Below are 19,623 nucleotides of genomic sequence, written 5' to 3'. Positions count from 1 at the left end.
GACTCCATAGCCGCATGGGGCTCCTTAACTGGGCCTTTACGGCGCAATTGGTGATCTAATCTAATTAGTCATTCAAAGTCGTTAGTCTTTCAAGTTCACTAGAATTTATCAAATGGCACTCTGCCAGATAATGAAGCTCTAAAACAGTAGTCTAACTAAACCTAGCATTACAATAAAAATGTAGCACAATTGTCACAATTAATTTCAAACATAGCTAAATGTATATACAGTGCATTTGGAAAGTATTCAGACCCCTTGACTTTTCCACATGTTGTTACGTTGCAGCCTTATTCTACAACATGCTCCTCAATCTAAACACAATAACCCACAATGACAAAGTGAAAACAGGTTTTTAGAAATTGTTGCATATTTAATCAAAATCAAAAATATCTTATTTACAGTTGAAGTCGGAAGTTTACATACACCTTAGCCAAATACATTTAAACTCAGTTTTTCACAATTCCTGACATTTATTCCAAGTAAAAATGCCACGTCTTAGGTCAGTTAAGATCACCATTTTATTTTAAAAATCTGAAATGTCAGAATAACAGTAGAGAGGATTTATTTCAGCTTTTATTTCTTTCATCACATTCCCAGTGGGTAAGAAGTTCACATACACTCAATTAGTATTTGGTAGCATTGCCTTTAAATTGTTTAACTTGGGTCAAACATTTCGGGTAGCCTTCCACAAGCTTCCCACAATAAGTTGGGTGAATATTGGCCCATTCCTCCTGCCAGAACTAGTGTAACTGAGTCAAGTTTGTAGGCCTCCTTGCTCCCACACGCTTTTTCAGTTCTGCATACAAATTTTCTATAGGATTGAGGTCAGGGCTTTGTGATGGCCACTCCAATACCTTGACTTTAACTGTTTATATAGATACTTTTGTACCCGTCTCCTCCAGCATCTTCACAAGGTTCCTTTGCTGTTGTTCTTGGATTGATTTACACTTTTCGCACTAAAGTACATTCATCTCTAGGAGAGAGAACGCGTCTCCTTTCTGAGCGTTACGACGGCTGTGTTGTCCCATGGTGTTTATACTTGCGTACTATTGTTTGTACAGATGAATGTGGTACCTTCAGGCATTTGGAAATTGCTCCCAAGGATGTACCAGACTTGTGGAGGTCTACATTTTTTTTCCTGAGGTCTTGGCTGATTTCTTTTGATTTTCCCATGATGTCAAGCATAGAGGCACTGAGTATGAAGGTAGGCCTTGAAATACATTCACAGGTACACCTCCAATTGACTCAAATTATGTCAAATGACGCCTATCAGAAGCTTCTAAAACCATGACATAATTTTCAGGAATTTCCCAAACTATTTAAAAGGCACAGTCAACTTAGTGAATGTAAACTTCTGACCCACTGGAATTGTGATACAGTGAATTATAAGTGAAATAATCTGTAAACAATTGTTGGAAAAATGACTTGTGTCATGCACAAAGTAAATGTCCTAACCGACTTGCCAAAACTATAGTTTGTTAACAAGAAATGTGGAGTGGTTGAAAATTAGTTTTAATGACTCCAAACTGAATGTATGTAAACTTCCGACTTCAACTGTACATAAGTATTCAGACCCTTTGCCTATGAGATTCGAAATTGAGCTCATGTGCCTCCTGTTTCCATTGATCATCCTTGAGATGTTTCTACAACTTGATTGGAGTCCACCTGTGGTAAATTCAATTGATTGGACATGATTTGGAAAGGCGCACACACCGGTCTATATAAGCTCCCACATTTGAAAGTGCATGTCAGATCAAAAACCAAGCCATGAGGTCGAAGGAATTTCCGCCGAGCTCAGACAGGATTGTGTCGAGGCACAGATCTGGGCATGTATACCAACAAACTTCTGCAGCTTTGAAGGTTCCCAAGAACACAGCGGCCTCAATCATTATTTAATGGAAGACATTTGGAACCACCAAGGCTCTTCCTAGAGCTGGCCACCCAGCCAAACTGAGAAAGCGGGGGAGAAGGGCCTTGGTCAGAGAGGTGACCAAGAACCCAATGGTCACTCTGACAGAGCTCTAGCATCTCTGTGGAGATGGGAGAACCTACCAGAAGGACAACCATCTCTGCAGCACCCCACCAATCAGGCCTTTATGGTAGAGTGACCAGACGGAAGCCACTCCTCCGTAAAAGGCACATGACAGCCCACTTGGAGTTTGACAAAATGCATTTAAAGGACTCAGACCAAGAGAAACAAGATTCTCTGGTCTGATGAAACCAAGATCGAAATCTTCGGCCTGAATGCCAAGCGTCACATCTGGAGGAAACCTGGCACCATCCCTATGGTGAAGCATGGTGGTGGCAGCATCATCATGCTGTGGGGATGTTTTTCCACCGGCAGGGACTGGGAGACTTGTCAAGATTGAGGGAAAGATGAACGGAGCAAAGCACAGAGAGATCCTTGATGAAAACCTGCTCTAGAGCGCTCAAGACCTGACTGGGGCAAAGGTTCACTTTCCAACAGGACAACACTAAAGCAGACAGCCAAGACAACACAGGAGTGGCTTCTGTACAAGTCTCTGAATGTCCTTGAGTGGCCCAGCCAGAGCCCAGACTTTAAATGTATGTAGTTCTGTCCTTGAGCTGTTCTCGTCTATATGTTCTGTATTATGTCATCCTGTATTGTTTCATGTTTTATTGTGGACCCCAGGAAGAGTAGCTGCTGCTTTTGCAACAGCTAATGGGGATCCTAATAAAACACCAAAATACTCAAACATCTCTGGAGACCTGAAAACAGCGGTACAGCGATGCTCCCCATCCAACCTGACAGTGCTTGAGAGGATCTGGAGAGAAGAATGGGAGAAACTCCGCAAATACAGGTGTGCCAAGCTTGTAGCGTCATACCCAAGAAGACCCGAGGCTGTAATCGCTGCCAAAGGTGCTTCAACAAAGTACTGAGTAAAAGGACGGATTACTTATGTAAATGTGAGATTTAAAAAATATTATAAATGTGTAACTGTTTCTAAAAACCTGTTTATGCTTTGTCATTATGGAGTATTGTGTGTAGATTGATAAGAAAAACTATTTAATACAATTTAGAATAAGGTTGTAACAAAATGTGGGAAAAGGCAAGGAGTCTGAATACTTTCCAAATGCACTGTAAGTGACCTCTCAAAAGAATACTATAAGGAAAGTAATGTTAATAAAACCTTACAAATCAGGAGACATTGAAAAAAAACATCTATACAGTCAGATTTACTTGATAAATAAAAGACGTGTTTATTTACACAAATATTTTCAAAGGACATACAAATATATACAGTGAAGTAAGGACCCAAATGTTGATGTATGCATGTATTTTTCATATATTGAGATTTCAAATGAAGAAAAAAAAGGATGCATATGTACATCAGGGTCTAACCTTACACAAGATGAACATTTATGGCACTAAAACGCAGAGAAAATGTTCAATACATCTTCCAGTATCTACAGTGGCAAGAAAGTATGTGAACCCTTTGGAATTATCTGGATTTCTGCATAGATTGGTCTTCAAATTTGATCTGATCTTCATCTGAGTCACAACAATAGACAAACAGTGTGCTTAAACTAATAACACAAAATATTGTATTTTTCTTGTCTATATTGAATACATAATTTAAACAATCACAGTGTAGGTTGGAATGTGAACCACTAGGCCAATGACTCCTCAAAAACTAAATGAAGTCAGGAGTCAGCTAACCTGGAGTCCACTCAATGAGACGAGATTGGAGATGTTGGTTAGCGCTGCCTTGCCCTGTAAAAAAAAACTCACACTCAAATTTGAGTTTGCTACTCACAAGAAGCATTGCCTGATGTGAACCATGCCCTGAACAAGAGAGATCTCAGAAGACCTAAGATTAAGAATAGTTGACTTGCATAAAGCTGGAAAGGGTTACAAAAGTATCTCTAAAAGCCTTGATGTTCATCAATCCAATGTAAGACAAATTGTCTATAAAATGGAGAAAGTTCAGCACTGTTGCTACTCTCCATCCTGCAAAGATGACTGCAAGAGCACAGCTCAGAATGCTCAATGAGGTTAAGAAGAATTCTACAATGTCAGCTAAAGACTTACAGAAATCTCTGGAACATGCTAACATCTCTGTTGACGAGTCTACGATACGTAAAACACTAAACAAGAATGGTGTTCATGGGAGGACACCATGGAAGAAGCCACTGCGGTCGGAAAAAAAACATTGCTGCACTTCTGAAGTTTGCAAAAGTGCACCTGGATTTTCTACAGCGCTAGTGGAAAAATATTCTGTGGACAGAAGAAACTACAGTTGAGTTGTTTGGAAGGAACACACAACACTGTGTGGAGAAAAAAGGCACAGTCCAACATCAAAACCTCATCCCAACTGTAAAGTATGGTGGAGAGAGCATCATGGTTTGCGGCTGCCTCGCTGCCTCAGCACGCTGTCCAGGCCCTATCATCGACGGAAAAATGAATTCCCTAGTTTTTCAAGACATTTTGCAGGAGAATGTAAGGCTATCTGTCCGCCAATTGAAGCTCAACAGAAGTTGGGTGATGCAACAGGACAACAACCCAAAACAAAGATTGGCTTCAACAGAATAAAATACACCTTCTGGAGTGGCCCAGTCAGAGTCCTGACCTCAACCCGATTGATATGCTGTGGCATGATCTCAAGAAAGCAATTCACACCAGACATCCCAAGAATATTGCTGAACTGAAACAGTTTTGTAAAGAGGTGGTCCAAAATTCCTCCTGACCGTTGTGCAAGTCTGATGCACAACTACAGAAAGCATTTGGTTGAGGTTAATGCTGCCAAAGGAGGATCAACCAGTTATTAAATCCAAGGGTTCACATACTCTTCCCACCCTGCACTGTGAATGAAAACTTACAATTGTTTGTGTGTTATTAGTTTAAGCAGACTGTGTGTATTGTTGTGACCAAGATGAAGATCAGATTTTATCACCAATTTATGCAGAAATCCGGGTATTTCCAAAGGGTTCACATACTTATTCTTGCCACCGTAAGTGTTAGCCAAACAGGTGATCAATCCAAGAAACGTATCCCCGAAACAAACTAAATACAAAAAGAAAACCACTCTCCTCAGGTACCAACAGCAGATAAATACCAACACATTTCAAGCCAACTTAACCAGGACTCTGGTGCCTTCATATTCAGTTGTGATCTTATATCTAACACCATCCATATTTTCTCCACATATAACTAACTCTCCCCGAGAAAACAAATAGGTTCAGTCGGTCTCCTCTTTCTCAAGCGATTGAGTGAACATAGTTTCTCACGACTTGAATTAAATGAAGGAACTGCAAAGCAGCACGTTTGAGAGAAACTTTTCAAAATAACAGAACGGATAGTTTTGCCTGGCTTTCGAAGGGATCAAATGACAATACTGCCATCAAACCATTGCCACAGTAAATTAAAACCATCCAGCACACCACGGCATTTCAGTAAAAAAAAATGGAAAACTGTCAGGGAATCCTTACATCAAAAACTAGGTATCCAGTACAGGAGAAAGGCAAGACATACTATTCAGGCTGAAGTGTCATTAGGATACGTTGAGTGAGGCAGCTTCAGTGTTTCAACTCACCACTGGAGCACAGAACAGCACCAAACACTTCCAAATACTATCGGGAAGTCTTTCATAATGGTGGTATAGAGTAGTAGACTGGACTAAATATGGGAATTGCTTAAGGTGTGCTCGCCAGCGCTCGTTTGACAAGGTTGCATTAATAAATTGCAGACTGCTCCTTTTGGTCTAAATGCTAATGTCTCTTTCCTGTTACCTTCCGATGAACTACTTGTCAGTAATGTACAAAAACAAAACGTGTTCGGGGGGAGAAACCCCCATCACCCTTGTATTCGTGACTCATTCTCAGATTGTGGACATAGCCACACACACAGCCATCAAGATTAAATAAATACCTGCATGTGTCGATTACACAGAACATTCATTTCATGTCTGGTTAACTCAAGTTCATTCAAGGAGAAACAAATAAACATTGTTCAGGCGAGATAGCCTTCAGAGGTTGGCATTCCTGGATCTCAGGGCAGTCGGACTGACTGAGTAAGTACAGATGTTGGTGCGTGCCTGCATGAGTGGCACCCATAGGTTTGCTCTCCTGGGGGTGCCATCACTGGGGGGCACTAACGGAGGCAGGCACAGGGGTGCTCAGGGCGTTGGTGGCAGCAGAGAGGACGGGCGAGCCGGTGAGGGTGCCCAGGGCAGTAGCAGCTGGCAAGGCAGATATACCTTGAGAGGAAAAGGGGGGGGGGGGGTATTTAGCTTAACCACCGTACACCTCAGAGATAACCACGGGGTTACTTAGAAAACACTCTCCCAAGGGAGTTCTGATGATGCAGTGAGCTACAGTATAACCAGACCTGCCAACCTGGTCCAACTTTAGACGTGCGTGGCAAATTGGAGATTTGTGTGCTTAGACAAACATTATGGATCACACACTGGTTCAGTTCAGTCCTCTAAAAAGGTATGTACAAAACATAAATAAAAGATTCATACTGATAAGTACAGAACATAAAATAAATATATGTTTTGTGTAATTAGCACAGATTGTATGTTTACTACATGCAGTGTAGAATGGAGTTAATTATCTATAACGTTTTTCTTTGCACACGCCCCCAAGTTTAGTCTCTATAGTAGAGGAACGCTTGTCACCTCTCAAACAGGGCCAGCTCACAAGTATGGGCTTTTTAGACACGGTTCCTAATCAACACTAAAATATAAATAATTTTGAAAAGATAAAAACAAATGATCGTGTCCACACAGACCGCAAATTGGCTACACAAAACTTAAGTAGGCTACCGCAAAGGGAATCTGCCCGCTGTTTGCTAGAAGAGCCCGGTGTTTCAGCCTACGTGAAGGTCCCGATTGTGTTTCTTTGCAGTGCATACATGATTTCAGATTTTCAAACTTGATCAAATCTACTGCAAAGGCATTTTAGAAGCATTGCTTCTATAGCTAATACCGAACGCTCATTCATTATTCACAGAGCAGTCTTCTAAACTCCCAACTCCCATTTAATGCCAAGAAGTTAGATTTCTGTCAGGTTGCGTGATCCTCGTAATGTTACGTGGAAAATACAACTAATGGTACGCAGAATTAAAATGTATATCACACTCGAACAAATGCGACCAGTTATTTTTCGCATATGCACTTAATTTCTTTCACTAGTAAATGCGAGTGAACTGCTGGCACTTTAGAGCCCACTGAATGTCCATCTTGTGTTCGCAAACGTTAGCTTGAAACAATGTGTTTACATTTCCACAACACACAGAGTCGAGAACGGGATTTGTCCATTTGTTTACGTACAGCTGACAGTCGGCGAACTTAGCATCACAACAAACAGGAGGACGTCCAATAATAGCTACGTAAAATAATGATGTATTCATCTCCATGTCCGTTGACACAAACTTCGTACATGTCCGTGTGTTGCAGCTCAAGAATCGGGATGTTAGATTCACTCAGTGGATTTAGTTTTTATTATTGAAATGTAAAAAAATATATATATATTTTTTTTAATCAGGCTGTATTTATTTCTGTGTACTTTTAACTCGGATCTCGTACATGGACAGAGAATTGTGTAGTTGGTAGCAAAATGCATGCATGTTGGCAGGTCTGTATAACCTATGAGTTACATAAGAAAGATGACAAGGGATGCACTGGCATACTGTGAGTTTAGCTCTTAGGAAATGTATTGGATTGAATTACAGTATGTCAATTATGACAATGTGGTAACCCTTGATAGAAGATTGTCCAATTTGTGTGGACCAATATAGCCGCTTAATTCAATCTTAACACAGACCAAGTCGGCTGCTTGATTTGGTTTAATTTCCAAACTTGGCCTCCCGCAGACAAAACATCCTCCTTAACACTGAGTGATGGGAGTCTCGGGGAGTTCAGATGAGGATGCATGGGTGGGAGGGTTAGGATGATTAGGGTGTGTGTGTTTGCACTCACCAGTGACCGTGTTGGCTGTGCTTACAGCTGTATTTCCGCCGGGCGGGTTAGCCGACCCCGGCATGCGACCCTGGTCTTTGACAACGGTATCTTTGTGGACAAAAGAACTCATTAAAAACACTGAACAACCTCTAGTCTCGAGTCCCTAGTCACTGCAAGTAGATGGTCATAAGGAACTGCAGATAACCAGTGAACTGGATCGTGTTCATTACACACAAAATTAAGGAAAGCAGAGTAAACCGAGGCGGCGCTACCTGAACGTTTCCAACATGACACGCTTGTTTTTGTTTGCCGTTGTAAAACGTTTTGCTAGTGTGCCCGAATGAACAAGACCCCGATTAGAACAAACAAAATAATCTTCTTATAGCATGACATACAGCCTACAAATGACAAACTTCCTGCTCCTTCATTACATGAAAATAACATACCTTTTAGCTGCGAGGTGCATTCAACAGAGACATTTGTTTGAGATGCCAAGTAACCACCCCAGTCATAACAAGCCTTTGATTTGTGTCAAAATACATTTGCGGGGCAGAAAAACAGCAGTTAATATTCAGGTAACTGACTAAATCAAGGAAACACCAACAAAGTGTCTTAGAGTGTGGGGCCACCACGAGCCAGAACAGCTTCAATGCTCCTTGGCGTAGATTCTACAAGTGTCTGGAACTCTATTGGTGGGATGTGACACCACTCCTCCACGGAGAAATTCAATCATTTGGTGTTTTGTTGATGGAAAAAGCTGTCTCAGGCACCGCTTCAGAATCTCCCATAAGTGTTCAATTGGGTTGAGATCTGATGACAGCATATGGTTTACATCGTTTTCATGTTCATCAAACCATTCAGTGACCACTGTGGAAGGGGGCATGGCCATGGTAGCCAAAATAATGGCCTGTCCAGCATTTTCACACATGACCCAAAGCATGATAGGATGTTAATTGCTTAATTAACTCAGGAACCACACCCACTTTCAATTTACTTTGTAACCCTCATTTACTTAAGTGTTTCCATTATTTTGTCAGTTACCTGTAGGTCCATTGTTAATTTTACATCATTTTCTATTGAGTTTTAGACATTCAATTGTGCTCTGGAGTTTTCTAAACCAAAATAAAACATTTCCACCCTACTGAGAAAACTAAATCCACCGAGGGCCAAAAAAAAACATCTGCAGTATTTTGCCCACCCCTGCGATAAACCACAGGTCCCTTCCAATCTCATCAATATGGGTCCATGGTCTAATTAACCATACCCCTAACCGTAATTTTTTTTTCACGATATAGACAATTTTGACTTTGCATTTCAGCTAAATGTACTGGCAACTGGATCCCTCCTCGCACTTACAGTAGTAAGGGTGAGCCATGGCCTCGTGGGCGGTCAGCCGGGCCTGATGGTCATAGCGCAGCAGCTTGTCCAGGAAGTCTAGGGCCTCGGGGCTGACCAGGTGCTGGTTCTCACTGTGGACGAAGCGCTCCCACCGCTTACGAGAGTGTCTGGAAGGGGAGAGCAGGTTAGCAGCAGTGCAAAAAAAAAACCAAAAACACCTATGCACAGCAGGGTCTAGATTCAGGTGTTTTTTAAGGCAGGAACAACTAAAATCCCTTTCAAACTAAGACGAAACCCTTTAGCGAGGGGGGGGGGGGCTATTTCCAGCAACAAAGCCTGTACTTTTATTTTTCTCGCCAACCGACCTAGTCATGATTGCTGCAATGTGTTTAAAAGCCTCACCAACCCCTCAGTATAAAAGTCCCCTTTCATCTTACAGTCTTTGGCATGCATTAAATCATGAACATTCTATTGTTGTTGTCCGACATCAAACTTGTTCTTGCCATTATGAAAAATGTTAAACACAAAAATGGCAGTAATGCTGAAGCGGCATTGGCGCACACTACACTGACAGGCATGTATCACATTGTTGCGCACCGAAACTCCAAGTTATCCAATCGTTCTAATACATTTGAAGCGATATCTGCATGTGGTCAACTATATGATCATTTCAACACTGTTTTGACTGGGACAGCATCAATGTCAGGTGTTTGTTTTCGCTGAATCTGTTTGGATATTTGGTTACAATTATGCTGGAGAAATGTTAGCTAGGTTGAGGTGAGTGCTGCTCGTGATCATTTTTAGTCTAGTTGGCTGTATTAGCACTAATCAGAACATGTTGCTAGCAAGTTATGTAGCTTAACACGTTTATTATTTTGCTATTCACTCACACAGTAGCCTACTCCCAACCAAAAGCTTGTGACTTGCCTGATAATCAAGCAATGTGATTTTGATTCACATAATATTTTTGTAAATTTGGTTAATTGGTCCCTGGCTGGGCAAATAAATACGTGGAGGTGGTAGCTCATCTAGTCATCCATCACTGATCAGAAACATTTAGCATGCAACAATGAAGCCTAAAATCAAGTGTAGGCCGATTGTGTCGCTCGATCGGGTACAGGCAACTCCAAAAGCCTGCAGAGGTTATGAAATCTGAACACGAGACTCGCATGTTTTTCAAAATATAGATTGCTATTTATTTTTTTAATCACTCCCTAACAATGCAGAGTGAGGATAGGAAAAAATGAAACCTGGATCAAAAGTGACTTTCAAATTACACAGAGGTTCATTCGGGACCGATTTTCATTTTAGTTACATGATCGGAAAGAGCAGATTAAGGTTTCTCAAGCACATACAAATTCTCAAAAAGGTGTTGGCTTGGGCTCCCTTTAAAAATATCACTTTTTTTTATATGACCACGGTTCAACACGATCCCGTATTTTATTGTTATATTCCATTCTATTCTTACTATAAAATATATGAGTGTTGACGTATCAGGGCAGGGGAATGTGAGTGTGTATTGTCTGCTTTAATCAACAAAATAAACTGGTGATTTAATTTGCATGGTGCTGCCATGTAGCCTATAGGCTGCGCAGACCAGTAGCAATTCCAATCCAAATATACTATTCTTTTAAAAACACATTTTATTCGTCTTAACTAATGAATAATGACCTGCCTAAACTAATTAATTTCTTTGTGATGGTGTATATTCATTGGACTTATTAAAATAGACGCCCCACCCACATCTGCACACTCGTCACCGGCATGCGCACAACGGGTATAAAAAAGTGTATTCAGGCGAGAATATGGAGAAAAAAAAAAGAAAAAAAAAATGGGCCTGCTTGCATTTCTTTTTTACAGGCAACATACCGTAAACCCTATGAGAAAGGAAGTATAAGTTTACAAACCCAGTGTAAAAAAAACACACACTAGTGAAGACAGACAAACGTACCTCCCCAGAATGTCATTGAACCGAGGCTCCAGCTCAATGTTGTACTTGTCGATGTAGTCATACAGGTCTTCCGTTCCCAACACCTTGGCTATTCTTACCAACTACAAAGTCAGAAACAACATCAGGTAATTCATCTCACCTGGGGCGTATCCAGTGATGTGAAACGCTCTGAACGTTGCAGATAGAAATGGAATGAATAGAGCCGACAGGATTCCCTATTGTCCCCAACAGAATCATATCTGTTCTACACAGTCTATTTCTATCTGTTTGTTCTGTAACCTTACACCCTCCTGAACAGGCCCACGGTTATGTTCTTCACTGGTAATGAGTGTGACCTTTGAGACATGGTGGACAAAGTATCGGAGAGAGTGTGTTTACCTGGTCGTAGTTGTCGTGGCCGTGGAAGAAAGGCTCCTTCCTGAAGATCATGCTGGCCAACATGCAGCCCAAGCTCCACATGTCCAGACTGTAGTCATACATCTGGACGAAGACAGTGGGGGGGGAAAAAAAGTGAAGATATTTTGTTTTCACATTGCCCTGTAACTATGGTGGATGAGTAACCAGCACAGCTCAGTATTGTGAAAAGGTTATCTATATGCATATATATGGGATGTACACAACAGCAAATAATATAGGCTGAGCTGGTCACACAATTCATAACAGTAGCAGGAAAACATACCTGATAGTCGACCAGAAGCTCGGGTCCTTTGAAGTAGCGAGAAGCCACTCGGACGTTGTACTCCTGTCCCGGGTGGTAGAACTCAGCCAGACCCCAGTCAATAAGGCGCAACTGGAAGAATACACAAAACAGAGGCAAGTCAATACTGAGAGAAATACAACAGGGTTGTGCTCATTAGGGCACCAAACAGAGTGAAACTGGGAGAGACTACTTGGACTTTGGGGTATTGTATTGAGGATTGTCGTGGTACAATATCCAATTTCTATTTAAACTAACCTACATATTGTAGTCACATTCAATGGATGACAAAGGTCTTGACTAGGGCGAATCAGGTAGTTATTGTGTCTCAGCCGCATTAGTTGTAAACACTCACCTTTCGGTGTTCGTGATCAATCATCACGTTGTGGGGTTTCACATCCCTGTGCATGATTCCCATGCTGTGGCAGTAGTCCAGGGCCTGCGCACAGAGCCAAGAGCCAAAATGGCCGCTGGTTAGCAACGATGAGGCTGGGGATTTACTCAACACAGTAATGCAATAAAGGCAGAAATTACAAAACAGATGTTGTCTACCCGTCTTGGTGCACAAACATGTTGATGGGAAAGAGCTGGTATGTAACCATTGGACAAAGACAAACAAGGGGCCTATACTCTAAGCACCTGAATGTTCTTGTTTTGAGAGGGGGAAATGCTGACTCATGTCTGGCAAAGCCTCTGGGCTTCTTACACAAATTAATGGGATAGTTCACCCAAATTACAACATTACGAGACTAACCTTGAGGATTTCGAACATGTAGAACCGGATGTCATAGTCTGTCAGGGTCTGGTATAATTGCTGCAAGTAAAAACAGACGCAGTGAATCAATACAGTGATTTAACTACACCCCGAACATTACATGCAGATAGATAATGGACCTAGTGGGCCAGTAACCGAAAGGTTTGGTAGATCGAATCCCCGAGCTGACAAGGTAAAAATCTGTCGTTTTGCCCCTGAACAAGGCAGTTAACCCACCGTTCCTAGGCTGTCATTGTAAATGGCCCTAAACTGGTTTGCCTAGTGAAATAAAAAATAAAAATAACACGCGTATAGGTCTTTGCAACCTGAACACATTATCCAATTCAAAGAATTCACATATTCAAATCAAAAGCTATCAACTTGGGCATCTGACTAGTAACATTTAAGTCTATTATTAAGTAATTCAACACCAAAGTTGCTCATAGTGTACCAGCGACTGAGAATAGAACCAGAAGACAAGAAACATCCTGGCACTGAAGACATAGCACTGCACCTTTTTGTGCCTCAACACACACACACACACACACACACAAGACTGGGGAAACAGCATGCATGCCAAGAACAAAGTTTTCACAGGACTTTGTTTCAGAATAGAGATGTTGTACACGGTTAAGAATTAGGGTGGTATTCATTAAGTACCAAACGGAAGAAAACAGACTAAACCGGAGAGGGACTACCTGGGGTGTAATCATTAGTCCAAACAGTTGAAAATTAGAGTTTACTGGATAAATTCAGGTAGTTCCCTCCCCGTTTAGTTTGCTTCCATTTGGATCCTAGTGAATACACCCCAGAACTTGTCCAATAAGAATTTTCCGTTGCAAAACATTTTGCTGCGATGTGCATAAGACTCAGGTGTAAAAAAACAGATGCTCTGGCTTACCTTGAAGTCAGTGTTGTTGACATGTTCAAAGACCAAGGCGGGTGTCCGAGACTGAAAGAAGAGAAAGGGTTGTTGCATCAAAGTCATGCCATGCTATAAAAGAACAACAGCGTTTTCACACCTTTCCCGCCATTCCTACTCACCACTGGGTCTTTGACGATGTCTTTGAGGGAGATGATGTTAGGGCCCCCGCGGAGGTTCTCCAGGATCTTAATTTCACGCTTGATTTTCTTCTTCTTGACGGGCTATGAACACAAATAAAGACCAATTGTATTGATCGTCTGGGTGATTTTAATTCAATATGAATCCAATGCGAGTCTGCATCGAATGGCAATCTATGAATCTATGATCTGAATTATGTTGATTTCTCATCGTGGCCCTTACCTTGAGTATTTTCACCACAACCTTCTCGTTGTTGGTGATGTTGATTGCTTCAAACACTTCACTGTACTTCCCGCGTCCAAGCTTCCGCACCAACTGGAAGTCATCTTGATTTCTGCGGGAATAATTGTTTTGTCAATTACACCATTCAAGGTAATTCAAATTAAACTGCAAATGACAGAAAGGGAGCAGACCTTGATCTGGCCTTGAGATTTAACATGGAATGAAGAGAAATAGTAATTTCAGACTCCTCATAATAGTTTAGCAAGCACCAATGTCGCTGTGACTTGAGAGACTGGTATGTACCCCCATTCCACCACATGGGACTCGTAGTCCCAGTACTCCCTGGGCCGTTGTGTGTTGACATCGGTGTACACACGGGCCCGACTCTGCACGGGTCCTGGCATGTCCAACAGCTTGGCAGAGAAGGGGGAGGGGCCACTTACTGCAGAGAAGGACAAGGAGGGAAGAGGGAGAGGAGGGGAGGTGGGGTGGGGCCTCTTCGTGACAGGACAGGGGGTAAGGGGGGTGGGGGGCTTTGGCTGTAAGCAAGGGAAGCCACCAGGGGAACCTCTGGACAGCTGAGACAACAGGGGGGGAGAGAGGGGACAAAATAAACAATGTCAGTTATATTCGTGGACCTCTATAGCTCAGTTGGTAGTGCATGGCTCTTGCAATGCCAGGATAGTGGGTTTGATTCCTGGGACCACCCATGCGTAAAATGTATGCAAGCATGAATGTAAGTCTCTTTAGATAAAAGCATCTGCTAAATGGCATATATTATTATGATTTATATTATTTGAGACCATCACCAAGGCCAGATCAAATAAGCATAATTTACATGTGCGGGGAAAAAAAAAACTTCCCGAAGAACTGTATTTGATACACTGCCCATTTTGCAGGTTTTCCTACTTACAAAGCATGTCTGTAATTTGTTTTATCATAGGTACACTTCAACTGTGAAAGACGGAATCTAAAACAAAAATCCAGAAAATCACATTGTATGTTTTCTAAGTAATTAATTTGCATTTTATTGCATGACATAAGTATTTGATCACCTACCAACCTGTAAGAATTCCGGCTCTCACAGACCTGTTAGCTTTTCTTTAAGAAGCCTCCTGTTCTCCACTCATTACCTGTATTAACTGCACCTGTTTCAACTCGTTACCTGTATAAATAGCTTCCAACACTCTACTCAGCAAACTGGATGCAGTTTATTACAGTGCCATCCGTTTTGTCACTAAAGCACCTTATACCACCCACCACTGCGACTTGTATGCTCTAGTCGGCTGGCCCTCGCTACATATTCGTCGCCAGACCCACTGGCTCCAGGTCATCTACAAGTCCATGCTAGGTAAAGCTCCGCCTTATCTCAGTTCACTGGTCACGATGGCAACACCCATCCGTAGCACGCGCTCCAGCAGGTGTATCTCACTGATCATCCCTAAAGCCAACACCTCATTTGGCCGCCTTTCGTTCCAGTTCTCTGCTGCCTGTGACTGGAACAAATTTTAAAAATTGCTGAAGTTGGAGACTTATCTCCCTCACCAACTTCAAACATCTGCTATCTGAGCAGCTAACCGAGCGCTGCAGCTGTACATAGTCTATCGGTAAACAGCCCACCCATTTTTACCTACCTCATCCCCATACTGTTTTTATTTATTTACTTTTCTGCTCTTTTGCACACCAATATCTCTACCTGTACATGACCATCTGATCATTTATCACTCCAGTGTTGTTAATCTGCAAAATTGTAATTATTCGCCTACCTCCTCATGCCTTTTGCACACAATGTATATAGACTCCCCTTTTTTTTCTACTGTGTTACTGACTTGTTAATTGTTTACTCCATGTGTAACTCTGTGTTGTCTGTTCACACTGCTATGCTTTATCTTGGCCAGGTCGCAGAGTCAAATGAGAACTTGTTCTCAACTAGCCTACCTGGTTAAATAAAGGTGAAATAAAAAATAAAAAATAATTATTTTACCTTTATTTAACTAGGCAAGTCAGTTAAGAACAAATTCTTATTTTCAATGACGGCCTAGGAACAGTGGGTTAACTGCCTTGTTCAGGGGCAGAATGACAGATTTGTATCTTGTCAGCTCGGGGATTCGGACTTGCAACCTTTCAGTTACTAGTCCAACACTCTAACCACTAGGCTACCTGCCACCCTGCAGGATAATGGACCTATATATTTTTTAATAAGAGCATCTTTGAGAACAAACAATCAACAAAGGAAATGCTGCACAGGAAGAATTAAAAAGTCCAAGAATGATGCATTCAGGAGTATTTTTGTCATGGCATGAATTTGTTATAATGTTTGATCAATTCAGATTGCATAAGTCAAAGCAAAATGTGTAGAATTGCAGGAAATTAGCTTTAAAACTGAAAAATGTTGTCACTGCGGCCAACACGAGACCTCAAATGTTTGGTCACCCGACCGCACCAATGGCCATGCCCAGCACCGATACCCCATTTTTTGTCCAGAAAAAAACTCTGCATCTCTTACATCCATGATCATGAATATGTTTGATGGAATTCCTCATTAACGCTGCAACTTCTTTTTTAACACAAATAATATAGCATTTGGCTTTTTATTCTATTTTTAACTGAAAAAAATCCTTTTGTTGAGCAAAAAGTTCATAATACTCATACAGGCATGTATTGCTAAATTAAGATATCCATCCATATTTCTTGCCAATAGACCAATTTCATCTGCAATATAGTCAGTCAAGCCTTCGCTTATCTTTGCCAGCAATGGACAAACGGTCATAACTGTGGTGCCTGTCATAGATCGTGGTTCCTGTCATAGATATCCTCACTTGAGCCAACTTAACAAAGCAGTCAATGCATTTATGGTTCAACAGTTTTACCCAGAGGCTCCTTTTACCTAGCTTTGAGATATGTGCCTGGTACATGAGCCTACACCTAGCTCTTACACCTCAGATTCGACTAGGTTTTAAGAACTGAAGTACCATCTTCTGGGATAGGCAAGAATATAAGATCTGCAACATTCACTGCACAATACTCTCACTGACTAGTGTTCATAATGTTACAACTTGTCAGCTATGTAGGACAAGGATCTCAGCTAGCTGCAGTAACTTCAATTTGTCCTCATGTCATTACAACAGAGCGCATTTTGTTCTGCCAGGAGCTGGATGTGAACCACCAAACTTCTGCACCATCAACACATGGATCTTAAAGGCAACCGTCATAGCCAACAGAGTAACGCGGGTGTCCACTACTAAGCACTTGACACAGTACCTCACCTAGCCCTGCTAGCTTCACCTAGAGTGTCTCCTTATGTGGGTGCTAGCAAGCCAACAGCATGCTAGGTAGTGCTAGGGATCAAAAGTCAATCCAGTAGGGTCTGGAAGCCATAAATGAGCTTCGATTGGTCAATCGCCCCCTGATATGGCAGAGTATTTGCACAACGTTCCGCTTTCCAACTTTAGTCCCGGCCTGTTCACGCTCCCGTGACAAATCAAATTTGATATTCCATTTAAACTGAATGGCTTGTTTCATCGCCCCCAACAGGCTAGTCTCTCCATGAGCGACAGTTGGCTTTAGATCGCAGGGAAGGTGTGATATCACCAATGTACTCCAGCAACCAGTCGAGTTTCACACCCATCCCATTTGACCCCTTCCTACACCTCCGAACACCAGCAGCCGGGCAGAGCCCAACTGTAGATCCGGGTCACCGCACCATTTGGGTGTGAATGTGAAAAATCGCCTGGAGTACATCACACCTTCCCTGAGGTCTAAAATCAACTGTTGCTCAATAAGTGATGGGGAGAGAACCAGTTACCACAATGTGAGCAACAGTTGCCTTTAGAATTCAGGGACGGTGTGATATTAATAGAGTGTATTCATTTCGCGGATTACGTTGCAAAACGTTAAACGAAAACCTGAGTTTCTATTGGACAAATTCTGTTTGGTTCAGAGTAAACATGCCACATGCGAGTTTCACATGAAGTTACACTAGCTAGTTTAATTGAAAAATGTGGCTATTATTAGTCCCCTTCTGTAATGGATGCAATCTCTTGGGGGAAAGTGGTGTTGCTGCCCTCTGGCTAAAATAGTTAACTAATGCCATGTTTAATAAGAAACGCGTCTCGTTGTATTGAGGAATAACAAAAGTGTGTTAGCCCAGTGCCCCAGATTTCAAGTAGAGCTACGAAAGTTCGCTAACGTTAATTGGCAAAAGTTTGCGAATTGAACGTGTCAGCTGTAAATTGTTATCCAATTGGATAGATACCGGTAGTCTCCCTACTCCACCATCAACCTCTCGCCCCAACTTACATGCGTAACGTTAGTAGGTAGCTAACTAGTCACCGGGTCCCACTGCTGGCTTTGCTAGCTAAATCGGTTAGCATGTCTAACTAACTGCTTATTTCATAAAATAAATTAAACCAGAGGACAAACTTCCATTGTATATAGCTACCTCTTTGATAAAATATGGGATCCAAGTGAAGGCAGGTTCGCTTTCTTTCCTCTCGCCGATGTACTTCTGTATGATTTCTGCTGTCTCAGAGACAATATGGCGGACTACCGCGAAGGGTGTAATTGCAGACAGCATTTCGGGGCGTTTTCTGATAGGGGCGTTTCATGATATCAAGTTCTACCCATTAATGGGTATAAGGCCTTTTCTTTTAAGTGCTTAAAAAAAAATCTATGAATAAATCTGGCCAAGGCTAGCCAGTGTGAGAGAGGGCTTGACAATGCGCTCGGGATGGAAATGGAGAAAACGTTGGAGAAGCAACAGCTGTGCTGGAATGCAAACAATATATGGCCCTCAGTTCTAAAGCCATGGAGGTGGAGGATGAGGGTAGAGGACCTGAATGGTCTGCAGTGGAACTATTGTACATAGGGAGAAGAGAGCTCATGATACTGAAAGCAGTGGCACATCTCGTAAAGAAAGCATAAAGAGGTATGAAGCAAGAGTAATAATGTGTTGGGGTGGAAAATGGTGATGGTGTTTGATGAGGAGTGGAAAGTGGTGATGGTGTTTGACGAGACCACAGGGTGTAAATGAGGCCCTATCTGACTAACCAATGGCTTAGAGAATGATAGGTGAAGTCAAACTAGCCCGGTTGATTGGAAAATATAGATTGCTCATATGTTATGGTAGTCAGACTCAGCAAGGGAAGATTATGCAAATTAAGAGCTTAATGGGAAGAAGATTAAAAGCATGTCTCTGGTGCTAGGTTTAGGGGAGTCATCACTGGGGCCTAAATATCTATGTCCATAGATGATATTAAAGAAAATGTGAAAGGAGGAAGAGTGATTGAAGCCTAAAGTTTGATCAGTAGGAAAGAGCGTCAAAGAAGTGGAAGGGTGTCGGTGCTGCTGAAGTTTGAGAAGGTTTTGTCTGGAAAAGTACAGATAGGATACCTTAGTTTCGATGTCAGAGAATTTGTCCCATTCCCACTGCAGTGTTTTGAATGCCAAATAATGGAATATATAGTTGTTCAGTGTAAAGCACATATGTCAGAGTCAAGGCCCGCGGGCCACATCCGGCCCGCAAGAAGGTTTTTTACGGCCCCTGGGATGATCTTGATTTATTATTAGAACCGGCCCGCAGCAAGCCGGCAGCCCGCAGATCTTTTACACGCACCAATACTACATTTCCCACAATGCAAAGGTGACGCACCGAGCAGTAGGCTGCTTCATTTC

The 19,623-nt window shown here is 42.0% G+C and overlaps 1 protein-coding gene and 1 pseudogene across 2 annotated transcripts; both read right to left on the bottom strand.

Moving 5' to 3' along the window:
* Positions 1-3,197: 3,197 nt before the first annotated feature.
* LOC139370642 (casein kinase II subunit alpha-like) lies at positions 3,198-18,500 on the bottom strand. Of its 2 annotated transcripts, none has more exons than XR_011627153.1 (13): positions 18,392-18,487; positions 14,254-14,528; positions 13,951-14,062; positions 13,710-13,811; positions 13,567-13,617; positions 12,666-12,725; positions 12,267-12,350; positions 11,894-12,004; positions 11,593-11,694; positions 11,215-11,315; positions 9,282-9,430; positions 7,944-8,735; positions 3,198-6,218 (listed from the first exon to the last, which is right to left on the bottom strand). XR_011627153.1 is itself a non-coding variant. In XM_071110240.1 (13 exons), the coding sequence occupies exons 2-13, from the start codon at positions 14,352-14,354 to the stop codon at positions 6,100-6,102; spliced, it is 1,182 nt and encodes a 393-aa protein (XP_070966341.1). In that variant the 5' UTR covers positions 14,355-14,528; positions 18,392-18,500; the 3' UTR covers positions 3,198-6,099. The 2 variants fall into 2 exon arrangements, 1 of the variants encoding a protein (XP_070966341.1); XM_071110240.1 differs by having other exon boundaries at positions 7,944-8,033; positions 18,392-18,500.
* Positions 13,109-13,253, bottom strand: LOC139371735 (small nucleolar RNA SNORA57; annotated as a pseudogene).
* Positions 18,501-19,623: the final 1,123 nt, after the last annotated feature.

This window comes from Oncorhynchus clarkii, chromosome 17 (assembly GCF_045791955.1).
Source record: "Oncorhynchus clarkii lewisi isolate Uvic-CL-2024 chromosome 17, UVic_Ocla_1.0, whole genome shotgun sequence".
Lineage (NCBI taxonomy): Eukaryota > Metazoa > Chordata > Actinopteri > Salmoniformes > Salmonidae > Oncorhynchus > Oncorhynchus clarkii.
This window is presented reverse-complemented; position numbering and strand designations above follow the sequence as displayed.

Bases quoted from the DNA above. Each gene is read 5' to 3' on its own strand.
- LOC139370642 (XM_071110240.1), bottom strand. From the start codon at position 14,354: ATGCCAGGACCCGTGCAGAGTCGGGCCCGTGTGTACACCGATGTCAAC. The intron at 12,351-12,665 runs GTTAGTCTCGTA...CTCTGTGCGCAG, and splicing joins ACATGTTCGAAATCCTCAAG to GCCCTGGACTACTGCCACAG. The intron at 11,695-11,893 runs GTATGTTTTCCT...GTCTTCGTCCAG, and splicing joins AGCTTCTGGTCGACTATCAG to ATGTATGACTACAGTCTGGA.